This window comes from Spea bombifrons, chromosome 5 (genome assembly GCF_027358695.1).
Source record: "Spea bombifrons isolate aSpeBom1 chromosome 5, aSpeBom1.2.pri, whole genome shotgun sequence".
Lineage (NCBI taxonomy): Eukaryota > Metazoa > Chordata > Amphibia > Anura > Pelobatidae > Spea > Spea bombifrons.
In genome coordinates, this window is record NC_071091.1 from 57,394,052 (window position 1) to 57,404,348 (window position 10,297).

The following is a 10,297-nucleotide window of genomic DNA, read 5'->3' on the forward strand; positions in this document are numbered from 1 at the left end:
TATGCAAATAAACACTAACAAAATCTCAACCACTTCAACACCATACATTTACACACTAATACCATACAATAATGTACGTACATATCCCTCTACCTGCCTCTCACTACTACTATTGAAGGCCCATGTAAAATTGGGTGCACTTGCCTTAGTACGCCCTGCCTGCAGCCATTCTGAAACTCTTAAAACTTCTGCTGTAAAAAAAATATATATATTTTGTCCATCAGAGTTCTCTATAGTTGAATGTTGGGCAACCACACCATGGACTGATCACTGACAACGGAATCCTCAAAGACAAACAGGAATCTTCTACATGATCAGACAAAGGAGACATGGATTGCTAATATCCCAAAGGAAAATGAAAAATGCATAAAAAATGCTACGAGTATGCGGCTTTCACATTATAGATTAGTGACCTTTGTGCAGCATTTGTCTCTTTTCTGAAGGTTATTTCCATATGTTTCTGTTTATCTTGATTTGTTCACCTTCCCCTTTATTTTTTTCTTGCTATATAATTTATATCATGATATGTTCTTAAGAGGTAATCAACATACATGACAAGCCCCCAGTTGGCATAAAAGAACACCGAGCATTGTAATTTTTGGATACAGTCACTGTAACATTATATGGTCTTGTTAATATATGATATATATATATATATATATATATGATTTTGGTTATATTCCGTTGATTAAGGTTTTTCTGTTTGTTTCAGATTGTTAATATGTTTTTATGTATAATTTACTCTATATCGTTATAGCTTAGTATAATTGTGCCTAAAGCGGAATATCTAAATGTTATTGTTAAATCATTATTATTATATTTTTGTTGTTCTGTTCAAGTTATTTGTATATTTTTTATTTATATTTGCCATAATTATGAATTTAATGGATGCTGGACCCCCCTTGTTTCCATGTGTACATGCAACAACAACCCCCTGGTTCTTGTACAGTCATTATTCGGAAGCTACTCTGCTTTGGTAGTTTAAAAGTAACTACTATGGGAGGTGGTTAGGAAGGTTCTCTAACTTTCTTTGACATAAGTAGTTCTTAATATACCGTATTTGCTCAATGCTCTGAAAAATACCCCTCGTCTTATATTCAAGGTCGTCTTATAATCAGACCTCAAATAGAGGTCTAACTATAAGACTAATATCCAGATCCCCAACAGTGCTGCAGGGGACCTGGATCCTCCACTCTGGAAGCTGGTGAACATCTGCACGATGCGCGCCGACAACCTCTGCTGCTGCCAGCACTTCTATGACTGAGCACCGGCATGACATGACCTTCCGGAGCTCCACCATAAAAGTCCCGGCCGTAGTAACGGTCAGTAGTGTCATGCCAGGGCATGAGTAACTGGGGCTTGGCACTGAATGGGTTAAGGGATTTGAGGCTAAGTCCAGTAACATTTGTTCACACCTTTCCTTTTGGAGCCAGAACCCAAAATAAGACTTGATTACCCCATGCTGGGTATTGTCACCTTGGACAGGAAGGGATTCCTGTGGAAGAGTGAAAGGCCAGACATCCTGGCAACATCTCCCTGGGGTGTGGAGACAGGGTATCAATGGACACAGGGTAAAATTAATAAATGCATAATGTCCAAAATATGATGAGTACATAACTTTTGGGCCCCATCATACATTGCATCCTTATGCCTGTGATGTGCTGGTTTCAGGGAGACCAAACACGCCATGCAGGCATGTCCATAGCAAGTGTTATGCGAATGTGTCCTTGTGCCAACTGATACAGGTGTGGAGTTTGGTATGAAAATGATCACTAGGCCCAGAGAATTATGATGATCCTGGTGTCATAATTATGCCAAGCTCGGCCGGCGTCATATTACATATTTTCTGATCCCAGACCAAAGTTGAGAAGATATAACCCCGCCTTCAGAAGGTCATAGTTCTGAACCCCCTACTCCCATCCCCTTGCTCAGGTAACAGGAAAAGGGCGGTCTTAGGGGGGGGGGATAAAAAGGTGGGCAATTGGTAAGGGAAAGAGCCTGTTTTTACCATCACAGAGACAACATCAAGGCTCCAAGGAAGTATGGTATGATACTCTGTTTTATCCCTTTTAATTTACACTGTTTTGTACTTGTACTATTTTAGTCTATGTCTCTTTTTATATGCATTTTTGTATAACAGCACTGTGACCCATTTTATGCTCAGATTAAACATTTTTAATCAGTTCTGTCTTTGTTCTCTAATCGAACTCAGCCTAGAGATAGCCTTCTGTATACATATAAGTCACGTTACTAAGCGGTTAACTATATAGATATCAGTTTGGGGATTGTGTAGTTATCGCAGTCTAATTGTTTTTGGGTAACCTAAGACGCCCGGTTTTAAAGTTCTTGGTGGTGGCAGCGTGTTTTACACTGGGAGTTTTGGGGTGACTGGTTGGGGTTGGTGGTGGTTGCTTGGTGCCCTGCGGGGAAAGTGACCAAACGCGCCGGAAGTCTGGTTGGCGTTTGACCCTTGTTACGCCCGTACTCCCACGTCACGGCTCGGCCGATAGCCCTGTCCGTGACAAGTAGCAGCAGAGGTTGTCTACGTGCATAGCGCAGACATTCACCGGCTTCCAGAGAGGAGGATCCCCTGCAGCGCTGCAAGAGACCTGGATCCTCCTCTCTGGCAGCCGGTGAACATTTGCGCACTGATGCGCACAGACAACCTCCGCTGCTACCCGACACTGCATCCATGCCGGAGCTCCGTCATAGAAGCCACGGCCGAAGTCCTGGTTAGCAGCGGAGGTGGTCTGTGCACATCGTGCAGACGTCCACCAACTGACCCCACTTGATACCAGGGAGTCTGGAGCACAAGGGACAAGTCTAGGGATGCATTGGTAAGTCGGGGGGCATATAAGGGGGTATAAGGCATATCAGGGGGCAGATTGGCAAATAGCGGGGAATAAGGCATATCTGGGGGGCACAGTGAAAAATAGGGAGTATAAGGCATATCTGGGGCAGGCAGAGTGGCATATCAGGGGGCAGAGTGGCATATTGGGGTTATAGGCATATCAGGGGGCAGAGTGGCATATAGGGGGGGTATAAGGCATAGCAGGGGGTAGAATAGCAAGCCATGGGGAAGATGCGCATAACTCGGGGGCAGGTTGGCAAATAAAAGGAAATAAAAACAAAAAAATTGTTTTTCTCAATCATAGTTTTTTTTTTTAAATATATTTACTAATAAAACTATTTTTCTTATAAGGTAGTCTTATTTTCAGGTTTTTTTTCTAAATTAATATTCACATTTTGGGGGTTCATCTTATAATCGAGCAAATGTGGTAGTTTGCCTTTAACTCACTCATAATTCTTCAAAGGCCAACTTAGGCCCACTTCTCTTAGTGAGCACATCCTTTATGATACGCCTTGGTACCAACAAGTCAATGTAGCTAGTAGTATTTGCAATGACTCTGCTATACTTTAATGTTACTATTAGTGGGTATGCTATAACAATAGGCATACTATTCTGTTTATTAATAGTATTTTGTTTTTATTTGGGGAGCTGAATATTAATTTTGTACAGACCACGCTACAGCTGAATCTAAAAATGCGTGGTCCATTTGCACACATCTAGCTAACAGGCCTAGAAACAACTGACTTTAAAACAGCAATTTAAACTGGTCTCCGGCTGCATTGATAATGTACTAATACATATATATATATATATATATATATATATATACATACACACGTGCGTGTGTGTTTATACAAGTTCTCCTGTGCTGCAAATTTCAATAAGCTCTGTAAAATAAATATATACCGTTGAGTTGATGTGCTTTGTAAAGTTCTCTTAAGCTGACCATCCCAACCGCTCCTCCTCAAAAACTTCATGTACATTTGAGCCAAAAAAAAAGTATATGCCTGAAGTCGAGAGAAATTACATTGGTAGCATTTACACAAAACAGCTGGAACACATTGGTTTCAGCTCCCTCTCCAGGGGTTTGCTCTATCGCTGCTTGGAAGGAATGCAGTCAGGGTCTGAGCAGTATGTGGAGGAATTGTGGGATACACAATTACCTTGGAAAAAGTTTTTTTTTAAAGCGTTGGAGCAATGTTTTCATTGTTACATGTTGTTATGCACCATATACTACATTGCTATAACTTTGGTACATAATTGTAAAAGTGAATTCTATAACAACTGATTGACAAATAATGCAGGCATTATATATATATATATATATATATATATATATATATATATATATATATATATATATATATATATATATAATATGCCGGTAGTGGGAAAGGACACTAAGGAGTTATGTATAAAAAGTGCAAACTTATTGCTATAGTAACCAATGGAATGGCCCAGTCAGAAGAGATAGTCCAATAATGAAAAGACTACTTTTAAAATGACTTAAGACACAGGGCTGCTTACAGAAAGGAAACCAAATATCTTCCAAAGAAACAAGAGAAGAGCCACATCCAGATATGTAGCTATAATAGCAAAAACACAAGTTAAAAAATTGGCAAGGTGGATTCCAGTTGCCTACAAGAGAGGTGTCAAGGAATCCCTTGAATTGGGGCCTCTTGAGCACAGAAACCATGTTTACCTTTTTACTTAGCATATTGTCTCCAACTTTAAGCTCGCAAATGTGTCAACCGATGTGAATGGATTGACAGTATTGCCCATTTAAAACTATTTACCTATAGGTAACATGGAGTACGAGATATTTTGTAGGCCATACCACAAAGCAAATAAAGTTTGGCTAGGATTCCGTACAGCAAAATCTGTGAGATGTGCAATACATAGCACCATGTGGGTTTATCATCATCATCATCACCAGTATTTGTGAAATCCACACAGCCTATGAACCACTGGACAGCTTTTAAGGAGTACGAAGGCATTAATTGAGTTTAGTATTAGGAGGAACTGATGGCAGTTTTATAGGCATATGAGTTAATAGACCGCTTCTTGCTCCAAGAGGTTCATTGAAGATATGAGTTCAATACAGGTACCATTGACACCTAAGAGGATCATTCATGTGATCTGCACATGCACCACCTGGTGGTGCAAATGAAAAGGGACATTTATCACAGAACGTCAGCTTTGTGATCTCAGCAATCTTTTGCCAGTCTCCCATATTAACTGACTTAATGTTTAAGCATCTTCTTTCACTTCTGTTCAATAAAATAACTAGATCAGGAATAGCTTGCGGGGTGTGGATAACCTACCTTTCCCCTGATTCTTAATTTGCTTGCTGAGTAAAGTGGAAGCCAACTACAGATGGAGAGATATTTGTATCTGGACAATTTTGGAAGGCAGAAAAAAGAAGTACACCCAACTATTTAAAATGGCTCGGGAAGTTTGGGTTTCTTGGTGGGTTTTCCATGGCCTTACAATGGCCTACATAAACCACTTAGCTAGAACATGTCAAATCAACTTTTCTTTATTCAATTTTCTCTCAAAAACCAAAAAACATTATAATTTTTTGTAAAACATCTCTTACACCACATTAAGACAGAAGGTCCATCTAAGTATCCAGTGCATGTGATTGGACACTTAAGACAAGGAGGAGCTACAGCTGATCACCAGAAGGAGTCTGACTGTTAGAACTTAAGAGGTAGTTAAAGTAGGACAGGGTGTGCTCCAAAGTTTGTAAGCCACCAAAAAAATATACCAATAGCTGTCTGCAAGAAACTGCTCCTCAGTTTGTCATATAAGGGACAACTGCAAATACAGGGACAGCTGTCCTAGTACAAAATAAGACGATGATGCAAATAATTTATGATGGAAGCTACAAAGTATAAAATTTGTAAATACATCCTCATTTGTAACAGCAAGCTATATTGTGCAATAATTCACAAAAAAACTTTTTTTTTTCCAGTTTAACCCTATCTGTGCATACATGATGGGCTTTACAACTACCCCCTGACACTTAAAGCGTTAAACTGAATGCTATGACATCCACAAGTGGCATTACATAGTGTAATTCCTGCCTATCATCACTTCTAACCAGACAAAGCCCTGAGCTGGACATTCCTTTAAGAAAACTTAAGGAAACTCTCTACCAAGAGAATCCCCTCTACATGGTTGACAGGGGACAGCCGCTGTGTGACAATCACATTCTACACTCTGATAACTCACTTTTACCCTACAATGGGGCAAATAACTTCGACTACATACAAGGGCTCTCCTCCTATTTTAAAGTAATGGTAACTTCAAACTTTCATATATCATTGTGCAAACCTCCAAACAGATACTCATTAGTAGGTATACATAAAGGCAATACTGTAACGGCGTTTAACCCCTTGAATGCCAGGATGGTGTGTAATCCATTCCCCATGGGTTAAAGCGAGCAGAATCTGATTAGTAAGCAAAAATATGTCCTGCAAAGGGATAATCTGACACAAAAAGTAGCAAATTCTAGACAGTAAGTGATCTACCCAGTAAGACAATCATCGGTGGAGCTCCTGAGAACAATGAAGCAGAGGAGGCTCCACCTCGGGTAGAGGGTAAGTAGGAGTATTGTTACTCACCCTCACTGCCGTATTTGCCACTGTTCGCTCCCATCCTGATGGCTTCATGCTCCTATCACACAGACGCAGGGTATTTCCATCGGGCAAACAATAATACACACATCGCAACTCTCCATGGCACAGGCCCCCTTAATTTAGTAAAGACCCCCAAGCAATAAAGTTGATGGGGAGGGGGACAGACAAATCACAGCAGATTAGAGGCTCTTCCCCAGAATAAGTGCGATATCCACAGACGGCTTCAGCCCCCAGACTGCGGTGGAAGGAGATTTACACACACAGATCCGTGACATTATAATCCACAGGAGAGAGATGGGGAGGAAGACAGGGCTTATCTGTCCTGGTGAATGCAAACAGATCTGTCCTGTATCTGTCACTCCTAATCACCTCTCAGATCCACTCTGGAAGGACGTCTCTGCATCTACGTGTTGCTTTAAGAGATCCCCCCACCCAGGGGCATTAAAGAGAAGAAGGCTGGGAGGCTGCTGTCTGCTGCATCCACTCACACACTACATTCAAAGTGAAGAAAAACTCTTCCAACATCCATACCCTCTCGTCAAATGTAGGAGGTTCAGCAGCCCCCCGGTCCTCCTTTGCCTCCTCCCAACCCACACGTCAGGCACGATTCCTTCCCTCCCCCTTACCTCACTCCTGCAATACCCTCAGGAGCGCTACATAGCATCACATGTCAAATAAAACAATGGAAGAAAAATGGATTTCTGCCTCAAAACAACCAGCTGCTACGTCTACAGATCCCCTTCTCGGTGTCTGGGAGGGATGAACCTCAGCAGACCAGGTCAAGGTGACCATCCTAAAGAAGCAGGGCTTATGGTAGGAGGGAAGGAATACAACCCTTAAGATTTATAACCTAGCTGTCTGGAATTGCTCCAAGACGAAAGGCTCCTTAGCTCCACAAGACAAACTTGTCTGCTACGCCCTAAATACAAATTGCCATTTAACAGCCAGAGGGGGTTGAAAGCACTGCCCCTTAAGCAGCTTGCCTTTGCCACTTCTACCTTTTAAACTTCTGCCTGTGCCACCCCTGACCATTAACCCCTTAAGGACAATTGTTTATTTTCTTAAATGTTTCTCTGGGACAAGAGCCATTTTGCTACCTTTAGCTATGTGTGCGTTCAAACAGAATTGCACACTTGTTTTTTGAACGAATCCCCGCATATTATATATTATTTTTTTTTTAAGGACACACAGGGCTTTCTTTTGAAACCATCTTTAGAGAATTAACCCTTTGTTTACTCTTATTATAATGGGCAAAATGGATGAAATTATGCAAAAAAATGTTTTTTTCCCCCCAGTTTTGTTAAACATAATCTATAGAAAACTAGGGCAACTAAAGATAACTGCCTCAAAATACATTCACATATTTGTCCTGGGATTGGAAATACCTGACATGCCTAGGATTTTCATGTATTTTTGTTAGTTATGGATCATATATTGAAAGGAACAAATTTGGACAATGTTGGGCCCATGTCTGTTTTTGGACCCCCTGGCAGTCCCCAAGCTTAATTTACCCCATCTTGGCAGTCTGTTTGCAATAGTAGACCCCCAAGGCAACGCGGCAGGTGGCATTTTGTACCTCTTCAAGTGGTCATTTTTTAACCATTTCCTGCCAAAAGTTAGAGTAACATTATTTTGTCATTTTTTTTTACACAAAAAGTGAACATTTTTTGTGAATTGTGTACACCTGGTGGATGCTGCTGCCACAAAACCCCCCATTTTGCATTCTGCTGTGTCCCCCCAGTACAGCGGTGCCTCCAGTTTATGCATATACCAGGCTTTTCTCTAGTTATAGGGTCCTATAGGAGACGTGCAATTTTCAGCTTTCAAACGTGGAATTTGGACCATTTGATTGTAGGGGTCCACGTCTGTTTTTGGACCCCCTTGCAGTCCCCAAGTTTAATTTACCCCATCTTGGCAGTCTGTTTGCAATAGTAGACCCCCAAGGCAACGCGGCAGGTGAAATTTTGTGCCAATTTTTTACCATTTTCTGCCAAAGTTTTTGGGTGCATTTTTTTTACACAGTGCACTTTATATGAAAACTATAAGGGGGCAACAGGGTTAACAGGGGGCAGGTGAAAGTTAGGGATGGGCAGCTGCTGGGGGGTTGAACAAGAGCAGCATGGTACTCCCTAAAACTATCGCCGACCCAGAATCCCGGCTGGGAAGGGCAAGAAGGACAGTAGAATGAAGTGTCCTTCCTTTTGCCTTTCCTTTGGCACACTCAGCATTCCTTTAGGGGGGTTCTCTTTTTGATTGTTGGGGGGATTTTATAAATAAAGTGGGCTTCAGCAGTCCTTCCCACTCCTGGACCTGCTGAAGGGCGAGGTGCATCAGAAGTCAACACCTCGGAGATCAACTGGAGCTGAAATTGGAGAAAAGTTTTTCCTCCAGAGTGTGACCTTTTAAAAATGAGGAAGGCATTGTGGGTGGCAATCTGCATCATGTAGATTGCCACCTTTTTGTACCACGCCCTACACTTCCTCATGATAAGATATGGCTGTAGCAGCTGGTCTGCCAGGTCCACACCTCCCATATGCTTATTATAAGCTCTGATGCACGCTGGTTTCAAAGTAACCCCAGCTCTGCCACGGACAGGAACGCGCATAGTGCTCTCGTCATGGATGGCGCTGAGCATGCACACATTCTTCCTGTCTCTAAACTTAAGTGCCAGCAGCTCCTCCTGGCACAGAGCAGAGAATTCCCCCTTTTTTAACCAGGTCTTTTCTAATTTTGCTGGGAACCCCTTGCGGTTACTCCTTATAGTTCCACAGGCGACTGTCTCGAAGCAGTAAAGCAGTCGGAACAAAGGGACACTGGTGTAAAAATTATCAAGGTACAGATGGTACCCTTTGTTCATCAGGGGTAGTATAAGGTCCCACACAATTTTATCAGTGGTTCCCAGATGTTCTGGGCAACCAGGAGGGTCAAGGTGGCAGTCCTTTCCCTCATAGACTTGGAATGCATGAACATACCCATTTTCACTCTCACAGAGTTTGTAGAACTTAGCTCCATACGTGGAGCGTTTTGATGGTATGTACTGTTTAAACGTGAGTCTCCCCTTGAACTTCATGAGAGACTCATCAATGGTCAAATTCTGCTGGGGGGTATACAACTCGGCAAATCTGGCCGGAAAGTGGGTAAGCAGGGGCTGTACCTTATATAGCCTATCATACTGGGGGTCTTCTTTTGGGGGGCACTGGCTATTATCATTGAAATAAAGAAAATGTAACAGCATCTCATAATGTAACCTAGGCATTGTATGGCAGAATATGGGGGTAGACATAACAATGTCTTTGCTCCAGTAGGAGCGTATAGAGGTTTTTTTTATTATGCCCATGCAAAGGCCAAGGGCCCAAAATCGGCAGAGCTCCATGGCATCCGTTGGATCCCAGTTTTGCTGCTTGGAGAAGCTGAAAGTTGGGTGGCGAGCAGTGTAATTCATTGCATAAATATTAGTTTGGGAGACTATCATAGTCACAGGAACTGTGACACTGACATCGCTGTCATTTCACTCTCGATAGCGAGGCATTCAGTGACACTTCCCAGATGACGGCGCTCTCTAAAAAATAAACAGGTTCTCAAGAGGGTCCCTCCCCCTCACAATGTGAAGAGTAACATACATTTAAAAAAAAATACGAAAAAGAAACATTTGGTAACATGTAAAAATAATTCCCCATTGATGTCACCATCAGAGAAACCCGTATGATTTGATGGGGTAAATCAAATTGGTTGGGTTTAATGATGTCTTAAAAAATGGGACATGAGCACAGACTGACCAGATGTCGAAATTAAAAAAAATGCA

The 10,297-nt window shown here is 41.9% G+C and overlaps 2 protein-coding genes across 3 annotated transcripts in view; both read right to left on the reverse strand.

Moving 5' to 3' along the window:
• The window catches only part of FBXL7 (F-box and leucine rich repeat protein 7), a 103,836-nt gene extending 96,864 nt beyond the window's left edge, over positions 1–6,972 (reverse strand). For both annotated transcript variants that reach the window (XM_053466313.1, XM_053466312.1), the window contains exon 1: positions 6,481–6,972. In XM_053466313.1, coding sequence (XP_053322288.1) covers positions 6,481–6,514 — 34 coding nt within the window. In that variant the 5' untranslated portion in view covers positions 6,515–6,972. The remainder of the gene's footprint in view (positions 1–6,480) is intronic.
• Positions 6,973–8,716: 1,744 nt separating this feature from the next.
• On the reverse strand, positions 8,717–9,937 carry LOC128497669 (piggyBac transposable element-derived protein 4-like). The gene has a single exon (XM_053467832.1). The coding sequence runs from the start codon at positions 9,935–9,937 to the stop codon at positions 8,717–8,719; it is 1,221 nt and encodes a 406-aa protein (XP_053323807.1).
• Positions 9,938–10,297: the final 360 nt, after the last annotated feature.